Source organism: Rhopalosiphum maidis, chromosome 1 (assembly GCF_003676215.2).
Source record: "Rhopalosiphum maidis isolate BTI-1 chromosome 1, ASM367621v3, whole genome shotgun sequence".
Lineage (NCBI taxonomy): Eukaryota > Metazoa > Arthropoda > Insecta > Hemiptera > Aphididae > Rhopalosiphum > Rhopalosiphum maidis.
Window position 1 is genome coordinate 87,710,982 of NC_040877.1, and position 26,192 is coordinate 87,737,173.

Here is a 26,192-nt window from a genome sequence, read left to right on the forward strand (position 1 = left end):
TCAAATTAAACTTTTGTGGTTTATTCGACTGTGTTTTTTTTTTTTTTTGTCATAAATAATTAAACGCAATATTGTCCTAGTTGAACACAAAAAAAAAAACATTCCTCTCCCATAATGACAAATGGACTTGCCAAACCATTGTATTCAAATTATTTTTACAGATAATACTAATAATTGTAATAATAACTGCCACTGTATCCGAAATAATTAAACGTGGATAACTACAATACATAAAATATACTTTATATTATGCAATATTGCATTGTAACTGTATTTATTTTCACCATTCCTCATTTGGCAGTTATAAAAATATTGTTTTACCATAGCCTTGAATGTAAGTTATACAATAATGTTAGTTATAATTTTTATTTAAATAGGTATATAATACTTCATTATTAGTCATTTGTTAGAATTTTTAAACTGTATATATATATGTATATGAGTCAATATTATGTATGAAGCAACGAAGCATATAACTAAATATTTTATAGAGAGGTGTATCACAAGAAAAATACATTGAAAGACAGAAATATTCTACTATAAAACTAATTTATATGAATATATTCAAAATCATGCGTGAATCTATTAATATTCCTATAATCGTATTATGCTTTAACATTTCGTTGTGTGTTTACTTTTAGTTATTTCACCTTCACTTGCATTTGAAAGAAAAATTTAACACTAAAATACATTTAATTTGATTTTAAATATTTGTAGTAACAAAATTTAAAATTATTTGAAGGAAAAATGCATTGAGTATTGCCATTTAAAAAAAAAATAATTATAACATTATGTAATATACTATACATCATAAAAAAATAATTAAATTCTTAGGTGATTTTACAGTTTTTATTCGTATTACTTAATTTTTTTTTTTATGACTAGTTAAGTTTAATCATAATTTTCCTTCATTAAACTATCTGGCTCCTTTATTTATCTATCTTTATAAATTTATAAATTTAAAATTATATATTTTTTGTTAATTACCTCGTAATAATGATAACGTTTTAATTAATATAATTTAAAAAATTTAAAAATGTAATTGTATAGTATATAAGTTTTACTGAATACAATCTGATTAATAAGAATTTCAATACTAGACGAAAAATCATACAAATGGCTCTTAATGATTAAATGTGACTAGAATAATTGTTAACAAAAAATAATTCATTTGTATAGTTATGTAAAATGACATTATGTGCTTATGCTCAGTTTTATTTCTTAATGTTTTTTTTTTCTAACGAACGTGGATTGATGAAATTAACGCTTTTACATTTTATCATGGAATACTTAATGACGATGGATGTTAAAAGCCATTGTCGTTTAACCAAAGAAAGAACAATAACACATTTTTTTTTTTTTTTTTGTAAACATAAATTCAAAATTCTGCGTTTTAATTACATCTAAAAAATTAATATATTATGTAAAGAAATAACTAGACTAAAGCTCGAATAAAAAAAACGAACATTTTAATTATGGGTTATTATATTGAGTTCGTTATTTATTATATTTATATAATATGTACACTAATATAACAAACTTTTTAAATATAGTATATAAAACGCGCAAGTAAATAATTTGAATAATATATGTGCGCTAAAATGTAAAAGCGAAAAAAAAATCTACCAAACCCCCCCCCCTCTTTCCCACTCGTTCCGCCCTTTGAGAATCTTCAATAATATTAAAATTCATAAATAATAATAAGTAGGTATGTAATATTATAATATGATACGATGTAAAATATAATATATTATGTTATCGCCCGAGTATAAAATAATAATAATATGTACGGTAGGTACATAATATATTGTGTTGTAGCCCGCGTAAGTATATGAACATAATAATATTCTTATTGTACTACGTGAACGCGCGTGTGCTCGGAAACGACGTTTTGTACGCGGTGCGCATATACTTACTACGAAAATGAAATCGTTTTATTTACGCCGTCACCCGACGTACAATTGCCATGCGAAATAATTGAGGCTATTTATGCAATACGGTGTCGCGTAACGTATGTAATATTCGCTCGGCCCGCGGGCGATTATGCCGACGTATTTAATGGGGAAAACACGGGGATGTATGGCTGCGTGCTCTACGACGTGTTACAAACGCCGCTCAAAGGCCATTGAAAAATCCGCTCTGAATGGTCACTGGGCCCGGCTAGATATAATGGATGACACATAGTCACAAAAGAATCTACTCGGTTATTAGTTTTTTTAGTTCCGACAATCGAAGCGTTTTTACTGTTTCCAATGGTGGTGTTGGAAATCGTAAAAAACAACAAATCACATATTGTTTTCGAATACACTGTACAGTTTTTATCATTGCATAAAATGTTTAATACAACCGGCAGTATCGTGTGTTTAGTAAAAAAAAAGAAGGAAAAACGTATAAAAATGTTCACGGTTTCTATATTATTATCATCATTATTGCCTATTAGAAGTGGGGTGTATCGAACGACATCGGCGCTGTATTATTTATCAATACGGTTTTATGTACGCCGATGCAGTTCTGTAACGCCGCCATCGCCACGGATAGAGTGAAATAAACATCTTTGCTGCAGTTTTTAAACAATACTCTTCAAACTTCAAAGTAATCAACATTTATTGTGTACACACTTGCCGTTCCCGTTCGTATATAATGTCCACAGCGTTTAATTAAATCCAAATTAATCCCTTTAATAGCTCCAGACTCCGGTGTTTAAAAAAAAACAAAAAAAAATGTCTGTACAGCGCTATTACTCTGTAGAGTTCATTGTGCATTGCTCGGTAATAATAAAATAATAATATCGTGTATTTTAATAATGTTCACATTACACACGTTATACGCATCAACATGAGCGATATTAAAAACATTTAAAATCGCTGATTTATTAGTTTAATTCAATCATTGGTCTATACTTTATTTTGATGATATCGCGAAATATCACTTTAGCTAAGCTTTTCACTTAACCCAGAAAAATATTGGCCTTTTTAATTACAATTTTTTCTTTTCGACGAAAATTTCATTATGATATAAATATCAATACAACGTGTCTTTATGGGTTTAATCAATATTAAAAATGGTTTAACTACCGATCTTTGACCCATAAACGGTATGATGTTAAATGTAGTAGAAAGGTATTAAAAAACGTATAGTTTACAATATTTTAATATTACTAAGCCAATTGTAACCTTTTGGTTCGCATCCATAATACTTTCTACTTATATTTAAGTACCATTTATTTAATTAGCGTTATTTCCTTTTTAAACCGACGAGCAACCATGACAGAAAACATATAGACTTGTACGTGACGATTGTATCGTGATAATACTTTAGGGAATAAAAAATAAAATTTCTCAATACTTTTTGAAATATTAGTAAAAATACAAAAAATCAAAAAAAACACACATGCAGACCGTTTTGAAAGAACAAGTTTTCTCATTTATGATAATCTTAAGTAAATTACTATACAAATCAAATAATCTATTATTTTTTACTTGAAAATTAGTAACCGATGTTAAATGTTTTAAATTTCCGTCCAATATCTAGATAAGCATTTTTAGAGATTACATAATTGAGCTACTAATAGAATTTTAAAATATTCAGAATTTAATAGTTTTTCAAGTTATCAAGCTTGACGATTTGATTAAATTTCTTAATAAGTTGCTCTTGTAAATGAAAATTTAGAAATTTTTTCTCGTTAAAATTTCATTGTAATTCAGACATAAAAATTTCATAAAATTTATCTCATAAATTATTCTACTTACTGTAATTAAAAACAAATTTAGCGTAAAACTCGATTAATTTATAATCGACATTTTGAAGTTTAAATGTCAAAATAAATATAATATACCTATATACGTAGAAAAACGAATTTTTCTCAAACGAGTTTTTTATTGTAATTCAAAAAATATTAACCTTAGGAACTTGAAACTTCTACTATTACTTAATTTATTATATATATATTTTAGTAAGCACTTGAAGTTTTCAATATTATTAATTCTGCTGCTTTTTTTTTAATTTATATAAAAAGTAAATTTTATAAAACTTTTTATGGTGATTGCTAGGTCAAAAACCTTTAAAATGTTATATACGAGTGCCCTAATGAGTTATTCTTACAATAGTCTAAAAGTATGATAAATACATTTTCAAAATTTTTTTTTTTTATAAATAAAAATATTCACTATATATTTTACAAAGTTTTATATTTAAACAAAAAATAACGGAATCTATTTTAACAATTTAATTACATTTTTGTAAGATGTTTGACAAAAATTACTTGAAAATATATTTTAAATAATTAATGGTATAGAACAAATAAAACGTCAAATATCCCCTGAAATAGAGTTTGCTGGCTGTTTTTGCTCAAAATCGTTCTTTATGCAATGATTTATCATTGAATCCAAATTTAATATAATAATTAAAGTAAACTACTCAATGAAGTATAGTTGACATTTACTTCGTAGTATAACAATTTCCTAGAATTTTGAAATTTTAAAACATCTATCATTTCTTTTCCTATAATAAGTGAACTATTCTTATTCGATCCGTTAATATTGGCAATGGATATTTTTATTCGTTTACGTTTATAAAAACTCAAAAAGGATTTTTCTTGGAACTATTTTACCCAGTAGTTTGCAAATAAGCTTTCTATAAACTTTTCTTTAACGACTCCAATTAATTCTCAATGTTATTCAGGTCATATATTTGTATGATAATATATTTGTAATTATTATATCAATATACAATAATCTTGTTCTCCTTCGTTCCGTTACTCTTTCTCTGAACGTGATTTATTATACCGTCCGTCGGTCGTCGATACCGGTATCAGTATTTAATTCCAGCATAATCCGTAGTTGTCCCATTCGCACCTTATCCCGTTCAGTCCGGAATACTGCAGAATGAATACCGAACGCTAATAAACCCCCATGGTACCACGAAGAGATCATGACGGATGAATTACCTTATGTTAAACTTCAAATTCTTAAACCAATACGAGTACATGACAATTATTAATACACTACAAGCTTGTGCGCAGTTCGCATTGACATTTAAAATATTGACCAAAAAACTCACTATAAAACTACCGTTCACAAAAAATATATAATTAAAATGATGATATCAACGAATAGTTTATATAACCGTCTATAAATTAAATTACCATTAATAACCCGCAATTATTATTATCACTATATTTATAATTTTAACTAAATATACAGTTCGATATTGAAAAATCAATCAAATACTTGACGAATATTTATTATTAAATTAGTAAGGATTACATATTATGTCCTACTCTCTAAATTCACTCGGAAACCAGACCGCAACATGTATGCATAAATAATCCTTGCATATTCCAAATCAGGAAATCCGAAATCAATTTAAAACTAAAATTAACATATTAAACACAAAAATAAATGTATACAATACTACATTTTGATGGTATCATACAGGAAAATTCAACACCATAATAATATGATCACTAAAATTTATTTCAAACCGCAATAATAATAACTCTTAGCATACTAATTTGATTTTTCATAATACATAACCGCAAATATGTTGTTTAAAAACACATTTTCATTATTCGATTCCTGACTTTATCTAAATTCCAAGTTCTCTTCGTCTGCGTGATAATAAATAATCGATATTAGTGAGCAAAGTGCAGTGACTAGTTTTGCGTTCATTGGACGAACATAAACGACAATAAAGTTATTTAACAACACGAAACCATAATATTCGATTCGAAGTACTGCGTTAAAGTATTTTGTCGATATAAAATTAATCGTTACGTAAATGCATTATGTATAGTTAATTAAAATAAACGCGATAATGCAATTTACGGGATACTGAATTATTTTTTCTGTGATTTTTGAAATAGGAACGTATTCTTCGGAAGCGAACCCCACTTATAATTATAATACAGCATAAGTATAATAATATCCTGTACAAAATTATTGATTTTTAAAAATTGTTTGAGCACCCGCTAACACGCGTACACGGTAAAAAGTAAACGTCTTATTGACGACACTCTAGAAAACGGACTGAAATCGTTGTAATACCTGCAGTGCACAACGGCTATCGGATTGTATACGGTTTTTCCCTACCTAATAATAATATTAATTTACGTACTCGTAGCCGCCGTCGAACGGTGTACTACCCGAAATCAATAGCTGTAACGTGCATCGATGACATTTCATGAAGTTTGGTGTGTGTGTGTGTGATGTGCGTGTATAATAATAATATTAAACATAGTAAATACATATACGTGTAGTACGTACAAGTGCATTATGTATATGTGCATTATTAATAACGATGCGTACCTATATCGTTTCCAGTTCCGCCGGATATAATCACCGACGAGTCGAGCCCAGACCTAACGCTGATGGAAGCCGAGAACGCGACCCTGTCGTGTCACGCCACCGGCAATCCTGAACCCAAAATAACGTGGAGACGCGAAAACAACCAGCCGCTGATGCTGCGCACCGGTTCCAGGGACTTGGTCAAACGTGAGTATTATATTTTTGATCCTTTTGCTTGCAAACACGCGCACGCGCGATCGAGTAATTTTGAAAAATTGTTATCGTAAGACGCGATACCACTGTCCACCGGGGTAAATTTATATCGTACTATTAATATAATATTATGTAGGTGCCGTAGTGATCGTGCGGTACAGAATTATATAATTATAGTTTATTGTGTACGGGATTTTCGTGTACGGTCGTCTATTCGAGTGGTAACTGCCAAGATACCGGCTCGATCGGATTATTGTCATAAAAAATAAAAACGACAAAAGCCCCGCTAAAAAAAAAAAAAAAACGAAAAATCCCATTGACCTTTTCCGCATCGATCGAGTTACTGTGCATACAAATAGAAACCGCAAAATTATAGTAAGTACATAAAACTATTACAATCATTGGCGTACAAACGGTGGGTGGTTTCGAGATAAATCCACCACCCACAAGTAAAAAAAAAAAAATTTAAAAATTCAGTTTAAAATGACAAATATACACGCCGTTATGAAAATGTCCACGTGTGTTCACAGTTCAGTATCAATTTATCAACTATGAATCACAAAAACATTCATTTTTCGTGCGAGAAGGTATAAAAAAAGAAATAAACAATTCGTTATTGACATAACGGCTATTTTTATTTTGATTTAAAAATATTGTTTATCATTATAGGCCAATACTAAATTGTCTCTGTGTTGTGGCTTTTGGGCGTGTCTATCTATTTTTGTAGTGGCATACCGGAATAAAAATACTATTTTAATTTACAATTTAATTCCTCCCTCGACGTATGAAAATCGAATGTACGCCACTGATTATATTATAATAGTGCACGAATTTTAATAGATAATGGGGTATATTAAAATGTATTGATATATTATTCCACTGTACTGCCGCGCGCACAGTGTACACATAAAAATGTTATGACGAAGTGTACGCGATACACCACTCCGCCTAATTGATACGACGCCAGGCAAACATATATAGTCGTCAAACCTACGTACAACATGCCACGCGTACCCGTAAAACACGGTAATAGGTGTAATATTACGCATCGTGACACTGCAACGATCCGTTATTCCGTCGCGCGTTTCTGTTACGAACTTCCGGTACACAATTTTTGGCGTAGGAAAACGGGTAATCCGTTATACGAGCCTGGCCGTCGAGTGTCGAGATTATAGGTTGACGTTAACTGAATGTGCCACTATACGACCCCGAAACCGAACCCGCCGACATGTCATCTTCACGACCAGAACTACAATAAAATAATATATATGATATACTCGCACTGGGAACGCGCGCGCGTGTGTGTGTGTGTGTGTGTGCTCGAAACGGACTTTGTACATCATTTCGACCGTCCGATAACGATTCGCGGGTAATCTGCGCGTACGTAGTTTCGTCACTGCCGTCGTCGGACGCGAACGATTAAAAAGCGGACGGCGAGATGGGTATGGATAGGTACCTATCGGCGGATGCACACGATGAGCGGGTCGGTGCCGTCCGCAAGACAGTGGCGGGATCCGAGCGCCGTTTTTCGAACGGGCGATAATCCGGTCCGGCTTAAATCTGTCCCGAATCGTATTCAGACTACGCAGTCGTAAAAAGGTCGCCGACGAAAATCTGACGAATAACATTCTGTTCTCAATGCACGACGGCCATCACGATTTTTCGGGAAATTTTCCGATTATCGTTCGGTATGTGGATCACGATGCGCTTTTTTCCACACCGTTGAAACGTGGTCGTGCGATATGGATACGTGTTCGGTGAGGCGTTACACTAATATTTGTAGGTAGAAAAAATATGTCAAGACTCCCGACGATCGTTCTGCGTGGATGTTACAAGCAAATTACACACACACACACATACATATATATATATATATACGTGTACAGGTTACACGCTGTACGAGCATATAACCCTTTGGTCATTGATCGATGTGTTTTTATTTCGAAGCAAACGATTTTTATATTATTATATTTTCCCCCGAAGAAAATATCAGCCAGAAAATTGTCGATGTTAACCCTTTTGAACTAATTATATTAGCCACTAATACGTTCACGTGTCTATGCTGCGAGTGCATAGTTTTCCGGACCCGCATAATTTGGTAGCAACAACAATCAATGGGTACGTCGTCGTAGTCCTTATAAACACGAGAAGTCACATTTCTATCGTTTTGACAAACCGCAAGCTCGTGTAATTGTATACTATTTCGGAATTCATATCTTATTTAGATATGTTTATTTTAATTCTTAACTAGTAGTATTTATTTCTCCATCGTTTTCAGTCGATCGATCGGGTACGCAACAATAGCTAATCGAATATGCTACCTATTTTCTATATTCACACGCAACCAATAAATTAAATACGTTAGTTTTATCGGAAGTATTGAATTCTATTTACGGTAGATAAAATAAATGAATAAAAATGTATGTAATGTGTAAAAAATAATAATAAAAGGATGTAAACACATTTCAACGTTTCAATACGCACGAGCTGAGAAGAATTAAACATTTTTTTTTTTTTTTATTTATATTATAATAGGTTTGTATACAAATCTGATGCTATTATATTATGTTTAAAGTTCAAATAGCATGTTGATAAATCGGCCTTAAAAAAAATTCGAGTTTGTGCCAAATAAGTATTATTTCTCGTATGTCTCAGTATAGTTTCACAAATGTTAAAGCTTTAAATTACGAATATGAAGAACAATAAAATAAAAAACTCCATTTAGTTTTTAAAATCCTATTCGTATGCGTACGGTCATAAAACGATATTTTTCAGTGTTCTACAGCGGTTATTATATTTTGCTGTATACCGATGAAATATGACATGAATTTGAAAACATAAACTATCGACTCGCCGAATTTCTATGCATATAAAATATTATCGACTGCAAAGTTTTTATTTATTATTACCACTAATTTTTGAACTTTCTAAGTTTCTAACAATCGATTTTATTGATATTATTACTGTTCGGCAGCAGACAACATCTAACTGCAATAATTACAATTAGACATTGTCTGCTTTTGAACCGTTCTGTAAATTCGTACAGTCGTGCATATAAAAAGTACTACAGATGGTTCAACGGATAATAAATTATTATATTTATGATTAATCAGACAGAGTAAATGGTTTTTATTAAAGTACATAAAAAATTGCACGAGGATTCACACAAAATAGTCGAACCTGTTTATTCATAGAGAATTATTTTGTACAAATGATGTTTGGTTAAACGCCATAGTGCAAAACACTGTTTTGTACAAATAACGCTTTTTAATTAATTCGGTCCTATGTAAATAATAATTACCGTTGACAAAACTATAGAAATTCGAGTACGCATTTCGAACCAAGTTTTACAGCTATTTATGTTGATGGAGATTTGTCCACAAAATTAGCTAAATTTTATATTATACCTACACAATATTCATACATTGGGGAATTTTCAGAGAACCAAAATATTTTTTATTTCACGTTATTATTATTAAAATATATTTTACAAGTTACCATGCGCTCAATATTTAACACAACGTATCCACTAATGTGTTTTATAATTTATAAGTGATTATACTTATAAAAAAATTATCGATAAATATTTATTTATAAAAAAGTGCAAGATATTATAAAGATACGGATTTCGGTATTATTGATAAAATCATAGAATTAAAAAATAAGGTATACAAATATGTTTTGAATACCTATCCATAATCCAGTGTGGTGCCTTTGTAGCCTAATCGTTTTAATGTAGTTTTTTTAGGATATAACAATCTTAATGTAATTTGGAAAAACATACGAGTACACAATATTATCATAATTATTTCGATTTATGGTACCTACTCAGTACTCACATTTGAACTGTTTAAATATGATTCATAACTTACAAATATTTGAAGTTGGTCACTTAATGTTGCAATAAAAAATTAAATATTCTACGACCCGCAATTACCAATACTGTGGTAATGTTAGAGCTTGTGGACAAAAGTTAGCTAAAGAAAATAATTAGCAAATGATCGTTTTTAGATGACAAAAAATCTAAATACCTATCAAATCAGTTACAAAATAAAAAATATTTAACTCAAAAACAATATGGATTGCATATATTTTACCTATATATAGCATATGAAGTTTACATATAACCTGATTATACATAAATTATATATAATTAATCGGACAACTGGTAGGTTTAGGGTCGAACGATTTTTCCCCTACCTTGTTTTGATATGTTCCAGCTTCACGCCATACTATTTACTGGTGTATACAATTTTATCACAATGATATATTTATATAATTTGTATTTAGCCATTACATACTTTTGTTGATGATATTAGATCCAATAATGACAAAAAATACAGATCGAAGATTCTTCGTGGAGGAGGTTCTTTATCGCAAAACAGTTTTACACACCATATAATATTGTTTACACATAAATCGACGATATAATCTAATCAATGCGGTAAGGTAATCGTTGTTGTGAAGTCCATAAATGCGTTCAATTAATATGCAAAAAAATCACTCCAAAAAGTGTTGTGGGGTCATTCAAACGCAAACGTCGCCGTGAAATCGATATGGGGTTCTCGTTTCGCGGTGATAATTATATAAAAACGGAATTCGAAAAAGCTGTGATCGTTTTTAATGTGTGAAAGTGGAAGCCTCAAAATTGTTTTTGGTACTCGATGTAGGGTATTCGAGCGGGTCTATTAAATCCAAAGCATAAATCACGCGAACGGGACGATAAAGCGCGTCGTCTAAATTATAACAACGCCGACCGAATACATCGATAAGACCATGTTATTATTGTGTACGCTCGCGTGTACCTTACATTACCTTACACGAAATGTATAGTCCGCGTGTACTCGTGTAGTAGGTATGTGTATAATGTATGTGACTCTTTATTATCAGACTTTGGTCACACAGGACTAGCCGAAACACGCGAAATCGTTATCGGTTTCTCGTTCCCTAACACAAATACACACACACGCACACACACAACACTCATCTACACATGCGGTGCGAGAATAGAATAGAATATACCTATGTAGAATACTCCTTTTTCAACGTTACCTTTGCGAGAATGCCGCCACCGGAGGTGATAATAATCAAGTTACAATACAAGCTTGAGACCTTAATTTACACGGCTATTCTAAACAGTAATCTTGTATAATTGTTGACCTATAAGCACCGCCGCCGCCGCCGCAGTAACAGCAGACGTTGCCATCTCGCCGGCCTAAAACACCGAATTATTACTACTATTAATATCTAATGTTATTGTACTGTTTAAATTAAAAAATAATCGCAACGCGCTTTACCACACGAGAATTATTACGCCTGATAATGAACATACGATGTACCCATTACTATAAAAAAAAGATGAATGTTTGATTAAGCGTTAGATTTCTAGCGGATTTATTATTTCACGTCGATTGACTCACCTCATTTTTATATACCAAATCGTAGTAAGCTATTGCACTGACGTATGCGACGGACGTTTTTCATTTCTTTCTCGGTTTTCTAAGAAAAAATATTTTCAAGCGAAGACCTATTTACTCGAAGTATAACTTTTGTTTACTTTTTTATTTTCGACATTTATATAGAAGAAAACAAAAAGGAAAATCATATCTATGAGCATGCTTAAGTCCCCTTAGGTTTTCTCTTTCTATACATAATTTATGAATCCAAAATTTAATATAATGAATAGTTAACGTTATATTGTCTGCAATAGAATTCAATATGATCAAATCGATATCTGTAAAAAGGATAACAGATATAAGTATATAGTATAATACGTTCGATATATACAGGATGTTTTATATATATATTTGTGTGTGTGTGTGCGTGTATGTGTATAATATTTATACGAAAGTTAATGTATGCTACAAAATATAATCGAAATTATAGCAGAATATTATATTATTATTATTAATAAAAATAAAAGTATTATATGTATTATGATAATATATAAAACCAAATCGGCCAATAACGCTTGGCTAAATTTATCAGTTATAAATTATTATTTAAAATATATATTATATCACTTATCGTTATGAGGTATATGATTACTGGTAACTATTATAGTCACCTGTAGTGTAATTATTCATAATTTCAAATTTTAAATTATACTAAGAATAATTTTAGACTATGAGCTTTTTTTTATGAAATTCAAATTGACGACGTCGTGATTATGTTGTTTGGTTTCTGTTTGCATTTTATCGTAGAAGCAGAGTCGCATACGCTACAGAGTCACAGAATTCACGGCCACGGACGTGTCTTTTCGACTTGATGTATGTGCGGAAACAAACTATAAATTCCTTCGAGAAATAGCTGCGACGAATATATGCCGTATACGTTTAGACGAAAAATAAAAATGTGCAACGTCGAACGAATAAAACGCCTACACAATATATATAATTATTATAATATGTGGTCCATACTACATTATTATATCGCAAGGCATTTAAAACGCTTCCCTTATTAATTAGGTATCTCTTCATATAATAGTGCGTATTTTTTTTTTTTAATTACCTACTAATTAATTATCATATCATTTTGTTCCAATTAAAAAAGTTCGTGTTTGGAGTTATAGTTTTACTAGCATACGTCGATCCATTAGAATAATATATGTTTATTATAAAGTAGGTATTCGACATTTAATGAGTACCAACGGAGAATAAACTACCTACTCGACTATGTGCAATCCGGTTTTTTTTCGTGTTGAATTTGAATACAACACAAAATTATTTATTTTTACCGGGTCGATTGGGAATGATATGCCGCCAACTTTTGAGATGATTTTTTTTCGCGTTTTTTCTTCGTTATTATTTGCACGAAAATACGGAGCACAATATATAAATACGTAGGTACAATAAGTACGACATTATTATATGGGACGGCGGGTGCACATTACATTATCGAACTTCAGCGGCGGCGGCGGATAATCGCGGGTGTATAGAGTTAAACAGCGACGTCGGTGCGGTAAAAATATCGCATATGGCCGTCGTACAAAATAATAATATAATAATTTATATTAATCATATATTTTGTATTATCATAATATTCATTAATTAAATAAAACGGCGGCGGCCATCGGGAAACACGATATCGCACGCACACACGTATGATGATCGTATCTACTCTATCGTTGTAGGTCGGTCATGGATGTGTGATATCCTACGCGTTTACCTTATATAATACGCGACGGATTTAATAATAATAATAACAATCATAATATGCGACCGGACGACGGCGGCGTGTACGGCTCGACACGATATGCGACACACGCCGCCGTAGGTACGTTGTGTGTAGGTACATAATATCATAATAATATGATGTTAGACGTAAAATAATACAATATTACAATAATCGCAACTGAACTATACGGCGGCGCACCGCACGCTAATTGGCAACACGATATTACGTAGACCGCGAGTCGAAAACGAAAACGGTCGAAACTTGGCATATTATTAGGGAATAATGTACTGGTTGCGACATGCAGAACACGTCACCAAAGTGCACGTATGTAATGAATTGTTACACATCGGAGGTAGATTTTGAAATAGCCCTCGTATTGTAATACAGACCAAATGGTCGCCGTCTACGTACATTGCATATTCAGTAGTTAAAGTGGAAGGGGACGGAGTTCCCCTTCTTATTTACGGTAAGATTCCGCGTCCCTTTTAATTTAAGTCTCCAAAGTCCGAGGGGACGCTTAACAAGAAATGCATTGTAAATTTATGTTGCGTGTTAATTTTAATATTTTATTAATTAAATGGCTTACGCACACACACTTTCATCGATAAACACCTAATTTAAACGTACTTTATTTCGCGCGAATAATTTCCACGTTTCTGAAGATGAAGACGCGTACGATAAGCGTTTTTTAAATAATAATTATAGTTCAATAGTGTCATAGAACCATAGATATCTATGCATAGAACTAGACGTTCTCTATGGTAGTGTGTAATACACATTCACCCTGTGCCTAATTATAGATACCCAGACGCTTGTGTAGATATCCTGATAACACGTAACGGGCTGTAGTGCTATAGCTTAAGATTATATGTGATATAATAATTATAATTTAAACAAATTATTAAACTGAAAGAATACGAATAGTGATATTTATTATAAATTATTTTTGTTTTTTTTCAATGAAATGTTTAAAACTAAAATGTTAATACATTTTTTTTAACAGTTCAGGTAATGTATAGCGATTTTTTTTTTATTTTGCAAGCATTATATGTTTAAAATAATATTTTTATGGAGAAAATATTATTTTACACACTATTAACATGAACTTTTTATGAACAAAGGTGTGTGAAAGAAAAAAATTATGTAAGCTTATACCTAGTGTGTTTCTTAAAAAAGTTTGGTTAGATAAAAACTTTGGAAGAAGAACTCGGGAACGCTCCTCAATTTTTGGTGACTTTAGTCCTCCGGAAGTACCTCCTCAACATTTTTCCCACTTTAACCACTGTGCATAGTACGTATAACTACGTTGTGCACATAGTCCGACCGTTCACGTCCGCGTTTTAAAATCGTCATCGACACACAAGACCTATAACATAATATACTTACATACACATCACACAATACATTATGCACCGATCTCTGCATAATATACGTACACACCATTATTAATATTATTATTATACGCGTATTGCAGGCAGCAGTGTGGTGTGTGGGCAGAGAACAATATCATCTGAGAGCGTTTTGTGTACGATGCGAGAGACTTGCCGCCGTCGGCGAACGTCAAAATTATTTAAATTATTATGACTGCGTTTATAGGTACACGTGGATCTGCTGCACCGCACGTTCGAGTGTCTCGTCGCGCTGTGCAACAATGACGACGACGACGATAATGATGAGCAGTCGATGATGTTATTATATTATAATAGTAATAAAATATTATGGCGCAATTAAAAAAATAAACAAGTAAATCTCGAGTTGTACTCGAATACGACCCCGTCCGGATTACGGTCGTGGCCGCATTGAACGCCGCGACCGTGGTTAATCATTGGGTTCGGATTTTCGATATGCGGTAATATTTTATTTATAAACGTTATAATATTATGGTCCACCCCGCCATCTGCAACGCCGCGTTACCGCGGCGTCTATGTCTTCGCCGTGATGATGAAAATATTTTCTAATTTACGAGTAGTATATCATCGGTATTCAAGTAATATCACAGTTCGTTGACATTAACATTTTATCGCACGTATAATATCATGAAAACTAAAAGCATTTATATATCAGTGACAAATATTGATGTTTTATATTACTTGCATCGTACACCGTAGTATTTTGACGAAATTCAAATTGTTAACAGAATCAAGTCATATTGTACCCTAACTACGTTTTATCTTTTGCGCTATAAATAGAAACGTTTAAATATGATCGCCTCGAAAATACAATTTTACCAGTCCGCTTGACGTCTAGCCTAGTGAGCAGTGTAATTATTAGTAAATCTTCGTGAGACACCGTGACGTACGTACATTATTGCGTTCGGTCGGATTGGTTGGAATAAATTCTTCCGGCGTTTCCGCAATACCTCACGGCACACAATATCGTCGTCGTATAAAACAAAACGGACATAAATCGTAATTCCGGTCTGTATACAGAAATAATTACGAATGTTATCAGAGGTGTCGATTATTGCGTCGCGCACGCCTAAAACTCGTTACCAGCTGTTACCGTTCGACAGCAGCGGTCGCGACGAGGATGGCGGTGACGTTAAACCCGTATGATAATTTAAAAAAATTAAGAAAAAAACTAATGAGCATCGTTTACAGCTTGGTCGCGATTATGTTGTATAATATTACGTTATAATTATTATTCGTATAAGTCATACGTCATGCTATTATATTATAGTACACGTTTCCGTTTATGAAATCCTAAGCGAACAGCAAAAAATACATAAGACAACCACCGTCATTGAGCAAGTCGAGTGGGAATATAATACTACAACCGAGGGGCACGAAATTAAACGCGTACCTACGACCGCCGTATAAAATTTAAACGACGAGTTGATATATTATTTTTCTTTACTAATCTAGAACCCGGATAAAAGTCGAATTCTGCTTAAGAATTAATTATTTTAAACTCAATTAAAATTTAAATCTATTTTATATGGAAAATATTAATAGTTCTTTAATTTGATCGGCGTTGGCCGTTGGGTTACCTTTGAGAGGTCTAAAAACGTGGACTATAAATTTATATTTTGTCGCTATAATATTGCGTGATAACCTGAAGGTTCTGAAATAGTGATGTCTTCTAACTAGGTACTTTTGGACACAATTGTATATAACTTATTTCATGAATTTACCAAATTTATATTATTTATAAACCATTCGAATCGATAATTGTTTAACCCACATTAATTTTTTTTTTTTTTTTTTTTAATAAATAACTCGTGCTGATGTCATCAGATATTTGATAGTTAAATTTATTAATACAAATAATTATACGTTTCAACGATTGTATAGTATAAACCGATACATACGTTATTTAATTAAGGTTGATTTGAATCTTTATACAATAGTTAATTAAGTTAATAGGTTATTGGACAATTGTATTAGCTAACAAGCTAAATTCAACAGACAGTTATCTAATACAATTAAAAAATGTCTGTCCGTCGCTGGTAAAATAATTGGTAATTAATAAAATATAAAAAATAATGAACAAAATTTATCATTGTTTATTTTCGTAGATACCCAGTCATAAAGTGAGTGTTAAATTATAAGACTCAGTAAATCTTTTATAGAAACAGGATGGTGTTTTCTGATAAACGGGATAATTATCACGCTGATGACGGTTGATGTGTGTATGACATTTTTGAGGGGTATAATTTTTTTGTTTCGTTTGGTCATGCTTAAGACGCAAAACTCAGTGACTCGTAGAAAAAACTTACACAATTATCGTCCGAAAGTTTCTTTTTTACCGGATACGTATTGTGTCACGGCATCAGGGCCGCCTTGTAGTGAATAGCATCGCTGGCTACAACAGTAATATAATTTCATTAAATATACTCGTATATAATACGCAACGTCGGCGGCTGTGCCTTAATGTAGTCTTGTGCGGACCGCACGATTTCAAAATCAACTATATATTGTATATATATATTTATGTACGGGTGTGTATGTGTAGTTCCACGTATATATATATGTATATAGGGGGAGAAATAGACGAGGAGTACCGTTTCCGTTCGACTTCCGGATATCCGGAATGTCAACAAAGTTGGACGACGACGATAAAGATCTTAATCACAAATTCCTTAGTAAGTATTCGATGGCACACACCGAGTCCACTGTCGCCATCTCACCCGACCAATGTATCGCAATGAAAAAGGTGAAAAAATAAATATCTTTTCCCGCGTATATAATAATTCGATTTATTTATAACTTAATATCGTATATAACGTGAGTAAGCGATAATAATTGAAGACATACATTATAGTGGTTTAAATAACGTTTCCTTTTTAAATTTATCCCAAAATTAGACGAGTTGCATCAATTTAACGTGTGTCTTAAATTTAACTTATCATACCCTGGCCACATTATATTAGGAATTTGTCATTTAAGAAAAAAAACAGTATTAAGCATGCACGTTTCTTATTCACGATAAAAAATTCAGCGAGCATGAAAATGTATATTACATAGTAAATTCAAATTGCATGTATCTGCGAAATATATCGAGTGTCTTCAATTAGCGTTTACACATTGTATTAAACATAAATAATGGATGAAGCAGTATCGCAGAAAAATGTATACGAAATTCCTTACCAAACTCTAATAATCCACTTTGAAGGGGTAATTGAAATATATTATATTTATTTTACAAGTTTAAAAAGTTCGAAGTCTATTCAACGATTACCGTTTGTTATTCAAATAATAATTTAATGCAATGGTATAACACGTTGATTATTTTAATACACATTTTTTTTTTTTTAATTAATTATTATGCAACTTAAATACCAAAATCCAAGTTATGGTATACTTAATAATATCTTATAATTTTGTTTATACAACTGGTACCGACTAAAGATAATTATTTGGAAAGAATAGAAAAAAAAGGATTTTTATAAATACAATAGTATTTAATTGTTCCTTTTTTTATAATTCAACAGAATCATCTTATAGATACAAGATGTTTGTTTTCAATATTTTTTAGTTTAATAACTATATTTACCTATATCGGTTGGATTGATTAATTTAAAATAAATATTTAAACCTAAAAATTATCTCTACGTCTGAATAAATTTTTTAATTGGATTCTTACTTTATTTTACGTATTTAAACCCATCAGTTTTATGGTGTCTTATTTAATATTTAATTTTACTTGCGAAGAAAAAATATACATAAGACAAAAGCATATAGTATATAAAATAAGTGTTAATATTAGTGTTATAGCAATAACTATGAGTCTTGTTCAGTATTATTCAAGTTGAGAAAAAAAAGTACGGAAAGAAACTTGATTAAGTTTTTTTTCTCATTTATTTATATATTTTATGTATTTATCTTTTAATGTTATTTCTTATAAAATTGATAATTATTTAGCCTGCAGATAAAAACTATAAATAAATAATATCTATAATATTACGGACGAGACGTATAAAAAAAAATCACTTCGATGGAAATTTAAAATCTTAAATAATATATATTTATTATTTATCGTCTCGGACACATAAATTGATTCATAAACTCTGCGAGAAACGTCCCACGTGAACTACTTACTGTTCTAGATAGAATACAATATAGTACCACTACCACCCATACGTATCTGTTAAACTATAATGAAAAATAAATCCAATGCTATGCTTCGAGCAATATTTTTTTAAAAATGATACAGTTCAGTTTTTGTTTCCATGACTAAAACACATAAAATATAGATATTATAATATGTTTGTTCACAACTCTGATCTCTGATATACGTGGTATAATATGATTTATTTTATTCTGGTATATACACAAATCCTATACAAAGTATTTACTTATAATACAATTTCATAAAATTAGATAAGTTTACAGGATTATTATCCCAGACGACAATATATTCACAGCTTAATTTTGTTTTATTTTCACTATTCATTAAACTCTTATTTTATAAAGATAAATAAATCGAATCATAATTTAAAATTAATCAAAAATAATTTAATTTTGTAATTCTATCATAATTGATCTTATAAAAGAAAAAAAATGTCTACTTTTAAAATACCAAATATTAAACAATAAATAAATAAATTTAAACAATACTTTTTAATCGTAATTTGATAATAATAATGAAGAGATAATAATATTATATTAATTTTTAATAAATAATAAACGAAATCAATGTAATAAGGATATCTCAGGTATTCCAACACGGTATTTCACAAAAATTCAAATTGCAAATTTTGTGTGAAACTAATAACTTTAGATAACATTCAGACTCTAATTCAGAGAATTAATAACTCATTTTTAATTTTTTAATATCACGCATACTTAATACTTTTAAATTATCACTAATAAATACATAATAATGTTTGATGGGCTAAAATTTAGTCAGTAAAATTACAAAAATATGCTCTTTTACTTGGGTTTTATGCAAAATCACAAATCCAGTTTATTACTTTAATAGGTAAACATAAAAAAACTTGCAGAGGTATTTATATTTTGTTTTCATATTATCAACGATAATACTGGGAATTTTCGTTTTATTATATTATATGAATATATTTTTTTTAAATCTTTTCAGGAACAGCATAGTAAAATACATTTCCTTCTCAATAAGTAATAACATTAAACACATTTTTTTATTCAATTCAATGTTATAACCTCCCTAGTATATCCGAAGACGTTTTGAATATTGTTTGTGTTCCATCGTTTTTTTGTTACGTTACACATTAACAAAAGTGAAAAAAAAATATTCAAAAAATGATTTATGTATTATTAGTTTAACGATGGTGTTTTTTTCTTTTTATTAATTTAATATTATGATATGTCTGTTATCACTTTTGGACAAAAATAAAGTATAACAAAAGTTTAATTTAGATACATATAATATAATGTACGTAAATAAAATTGTTTATTTTTTTTTGTTCTTTATTCTAACTTCTTAGTGTATTTTCTATTAAATATTTAAATAAAATATTACTTGAACCAAATGTTGTTTGGAATTTCACTAATTTTTCAAAAAAATAAAACTGATTTACACATCTATATAAATCATTATCTTAAAATGTATTAGTGACTTAGGAAATATTTTTATTACGTATAGGATTGTTTGAAATTAATACAAAACAAAATTTTTGAAATAAAAAATATTTTTTTTATCGTTATTTTTTAATAACTTAGTATTTCGATATACAAAAAAAGGCTTAATTTAAACAAGTAGTTAATTAGCTAAATATATTTAACGATTAGATGACTCAAGTAGAGTAGTACAGAATAACCCATAAAACGTAGAACCCCTACTTGTATAAGCTTTAAATACCTACTTATAGGTTATAGTAATTATTTAAAAACTAGTTTGAAAATCGTATTTTGTACATTGAAACATTCAATTAAGTATTCTGCATAGGAATATAAAACTGAAAATGTATTTTATCATTTAAAAAAGTAAAATCGTTTAATTACTACAATTTATTTAATAAAAAAAAAAATACCTCCTTAAACGTTAATGCTATTTAAAAAACCAGTATTTACTTTAAAAATAATCACTTAAAACAAAAATAAAAATTATCAAACTAAAATTGTCTAAAAATTATAAAACCTATACTTAAAAAATATGAACTTATGTGTTGTCTTTTTAATCAAATCACATTGTTATTTTGTTATTAATTTAGTTAGATGTTCAAAAATCCTATAGACTTTACCATGATTTTGATTAAATTGCATTTCAAAAAAATATCATCAAATCTCGCAACCTGTAATATGCAACGTAATTGTGTGTCGACGTCTTTACTATTTTATTCGGGTACTACACGAGTACGTATGACCGACCGGTATGGGGCATATTATTATTGTTACCAAACGACTGTCACCGCAGTGTTTTCACCGTTAACCGTATTTACGTCGTACATATACGTTTCGTTCGTTAGCGAAATAATATTATAACGTTATTATATACACGCCATGACGTCTGTAACGAGAAGATGCGACTATAAGATCATATTATGTGAGTATAACGAATAGTCGCGGTGGCACCATAAATAATATGGGTACCCTCGCGGACTCGAAAATCGCTAGTGATATTTTCGGCACGGCATACATATAATATTATTATGTAGATATTATGGTGTCCTGCAGGATATGATGACGTTTTCCTGGCGCACTATATGTGTGGTCGTATCGTATATTCCCGGTCGGCATGCCGCGTGGGATTACGGCTGTGCGGACAAAATTTCGACGACGGAGTAGTCAATTTTTTTTTTTTTTTTGCCTCCTTTTGTTTTAGGCGTTCGAGTAAACTTGTCAATTAGATGCACAAAACGTTAACGCCAACGACGCCGCCGCGGCCGTTGTCATCATCGTCGCCCGTCGTTGTTGCGGTTGTCGACAGGATCCATTCATCATTGTGTCGACAAACGAGCCCTCGGCATCGCGCTCTCGCCACATCCCCCTCATGACGAAAAATAAACACACACACACACACACACTGTTGTTGTAGGTGACCGCGTGAAAAATGGTCGACGGACCCCTTTCGCGCACATCGCATAACGAGTGCGCGAGCTCTCTGACCCGTCTCCTGTCCGCCACTCACGCCGTCTCAACAAAGTCGCACGCGGAAAGGTATTTCCCCGTAAGCCGCGATCGTCGGTTTTGGACGCATAATTACGATGATATAGCAGTGGGATCCGTTATCTCTTGCGGTCGCACCCTCCTCTCTGCCCGCTGCTCATCTCAAATACGCGACGCCCCAACATGCCGGTCCTTCTCCTTCGTATAATACTAACACGCGCGAACCCCATTACTACCTGACGCGGCACGGCGCCCGAAAATTATCGGTTATATTGTTGTTGACCAGCGTCGGTTATAATATAATATCGTATAATATATTTATAGTGTAAATCCTTGTACTTCCCCGGCCCCGATGCCCCTCCTGTTGCCACCTTAAAACTTTGCACAGTGTGTATATGCGTGTGTGCGTAATGGTACATCTAATGGAATACGCCTACCGGGTTAGGGGTTGTACTACGAAGACGCGATAGTGGCATTAAGTTTGCTATCTAGTGTGTACACCGATATTTCCCAAAACTTGTACCGTATCGATTATTGCGGACACGACGGTGACCTGACAACCGAACGAAATGCTTTAACGGGACGTTGTATCTTCTCGACACTTGTCGGTTGATGTGATACGATAGATCTCTCTCGGCACGAAATTGACAACTTAGTGAGTTAGGTAAAAAAATCTACTCACGACGGTCGAATTTATTTTTTTCTAATACCTTTATTATACGTATATGATAATTTTTCATATTTCCATTTTTTCATCCAGATTGCTGCAAATAATTTAATGACCGTTTATACAAATACTGTTTATATACATTATTTATATATTATTCAAAATTATCAACAACGTCGTTTTGCACATTCGAGCATTATACGGCTTGTGAAAAAAATAACACTTGTTCGAAAATAACCGCTAGTGTGCGAGAACAATACATTGCAATTTGTTTAATGTCGATATACCTTTATTAATTTTGCAACATCAACACAACAATTATTTTTTAAACTAATATGTGTTCATACTTTATTATGTAAATTTAATTTACGGAATTTATTATTAATTACGTATAGGTAATGTTAATTCTCGCCATGTTGATGCTGACAATTATATTATTACCTCTCTCCGTTGCAGTTCAAATGTTGATCCCGACCTCCTCTCATGGTTTTCGTTTCTGATCATAGCATTCTTAACCCTTCCCACAAAAAACTACTCACTTTTCTACATCCTACTATTCCATTCCATTTTTTATGGTTCCTGAATTGCAAAAATAGCCGTTCGAATTATTAAACATTAATCAAAATATAATTCAAACATACATGTAATATTGTGCTTATAATAAAAATATTGATAAATTTAATAAAAACCAGCGAGCTATCAACTAAATATAACCTTATATTTTCTATGTACAAAGTTTTAATTAGTAAATTAAATTTTTACAGTTTAAGCCTACATTTCCACCCTATATGAAATATTCATTAAAAAACAGTCGTAATACCTAAAATCATTATTATAAATGATATATCCATAAGATATTCAGCAGAAGTTAAACTTTATATCTCTGAATCATTATAATCTTCTATGAATATTATTTAGTTAATTAATAAACAAAAAGTTAAGATTCAAAAAACTAAATAGTATTTTCTATATTATTTTAAAATATTGCACAATTATAAATTACGTACGTATTTGAATGCATACTTTGATTTACAGACCACATAATTGTTTCCAGCTTAATAAAATTAAGTCGATTTCTTACATTTTTAAATACCTATACTAATAATTATATAAAAATAAATTCCAGTTAAAAATCGAATTGAAAATAATTTTTTTTCTTCAGTCCTACCACCAATAATAAACATTTTTAAATTTAAGATTTTAGATTACATATTTCGTATGGCTTTAATAATTATAACAAAAATCATTTATTTTTTTTATCTTTATATAATTTTTGGAATAATACGGCTCTCTCAGACTTTACTTTAAAATATACATCTTGAGTAATACAATCTAGAACAAAATAATTATTTTAGTATTCGGTTATACTATGTAAAAATGACGATATTGATAATATTGAAAATAAAACTACAAATAGAAATTATTGTTTTAACAGTAGTAAAGAACACATAAAATTATTTCGGGTTCAAGGAAATAATAATGAAGTATTTAAAGTTTTTGTGTACACTTGGTTATTTATATTAAATTTTACACCAGGTTTTTGTTTTAAAAAGGTAGTCATCCAATAATAATATTCAGCACATGTATCTAGTTAAATTTAACTGTGTTCAGGCATATATGTCATGATTATGATATCGCGTCAATTGGTTGAATAATGTATACATGTGGTAATGTTATACGTTTCTGTTTGGAAACTATTTAAATCGACTGCACATGATAGGCATATATATGTATGTGTGTATATGTAACATGGATTTAAAGTGAATACAATAAACTTTCTTATATGGTGTTCCTGACAGCACTCTAATCGCCTATTATCCCATATCCCCACCCCCGTATATGAGTATAGTAAGAAAGTTAAATTTTCATCTTAAAGCCTCGCTGCACGACCACATCGGAGAAGATGTGTGGGCTAGATAGATGGGGTGAAATATTTAATTAATTTTAGAAGGCTACCTTAAATGCTTATGAAAACCATTTATGCAACATATAACATCTTTGACTTAGACAAATTGCACCGTAATCTTCGTCGCATTATCCGAAGAGCTTTGCCAACAAAAGTTCCATACGGAGGTAGTGGCGGTGGGATGAAACAGTATTGATAATTACTTACTTATCTGAAACTAAGCCGTGTTTATGTGACGACAATATCTGTTTCCAAAATGAAGGATACAAGTTGTCCAACAACAACCCTTCCTTGGTTTCCCCGGAGGATATAATACGAGATCCACAGACAGTTTCAAAATGTACAGGAAACTATATTCAGTTATTATACTCGTCAGATATATAGCTATTATATTATAGACACTGACATCTTCGATCATTGGCCCACCGCCTACTTACACAAATACTCGTCCTTGTAATTTTACGAAAATACCTTCAAGTATAACTACACTCGTTTCACTTTAATATATCCGCTAAATTCAACGTAAATACATTGTTTTAAGGAGTTATTTAAAAAAACGTATTGTGAAAATATTCGATATATCTATGCGGAACTATTATTTATTCACGATACGTACTCTAACCAAAAGACGAATTAAACAAACATTATACGTCGATAATTTTTAAGTGTATAATCGCTCTGCTAATTTTAATCATATTATATCATAAACTCTGATAATCGGACAAAGTCACGAATACCATTCAGTTATAATTTTTATTTATACATAAAATACCAAATCGTACATTAAAAAAAAAAACCAATAACTACAAGCAAAAAATCAAATCGCAGTGGAGTTGAAAACAGTGTAGGTAGGTACGCTAACAGTTTTAACTTTTAACAAATAGTAAATAAATAATAATATTTATATGTTAATCGATAGCAATTTGTTGTACCACTCGTATACACGCAATAATAAAGTATAATATTATTTTATTAATACATCGCTATTTTACGCTGGCAAAATTAGGTATATTAAAATATAATATCGTTATTTTATGCGTTCCATTATTGCGATTTGGTCTATGAAATGTGAAAACATATGTATTTCTATGTGGACATTTAATATTAAGAATTAAATGACCCGGGAAACGTAATGCAGAAGCTATAAAGAAAAAAAGTTCAATACCTAGATTTTTAATAAATGAAAAAAAATTTAAAAAAATACTGAGACTATTATCATGAAAACTATAGATAAAATAAATAATAACAAAAAGTACGGGCTAGTCTTGTTTAAATTGAAAACCTTATTAAAATCATAGTATATATATATAATATAATCCAATTACATTACAATTTTCCCAAATAAAACTGCTTTAACAAAATAAAGACATAGTATATTCAGTTTCTTTGCATCATTACCCCGTTTTTATCTTTCTTCTTAC

At 30.9% G+C, this 26,192-nt stretch overlaps 1 protein-coding gene across 2 annotated transcripts in view; it reads left to right on the forward strand.

Moving 5' to 3' along the window:
* LOC113557199 (lachesin-like) overlaps positions 1-26,192 on the forward strand; it is a 202,406-nt gene that overhangs the window by 105,585 nt on the left and 70,629 nt on the right. For both annotated transcript variants that reach the window (XM_026962579.1, XM_026962580.1), the window contains exon 4: positions 6,321-6,491. In XM_026962579.1, the coding sequence (XP_026818380.1) occupies positions 6,321-6,491 (171 nt within the window). The remainder of the gene's footprint in view (positions 1-6,320; positions 6,492-26,192) is intronic.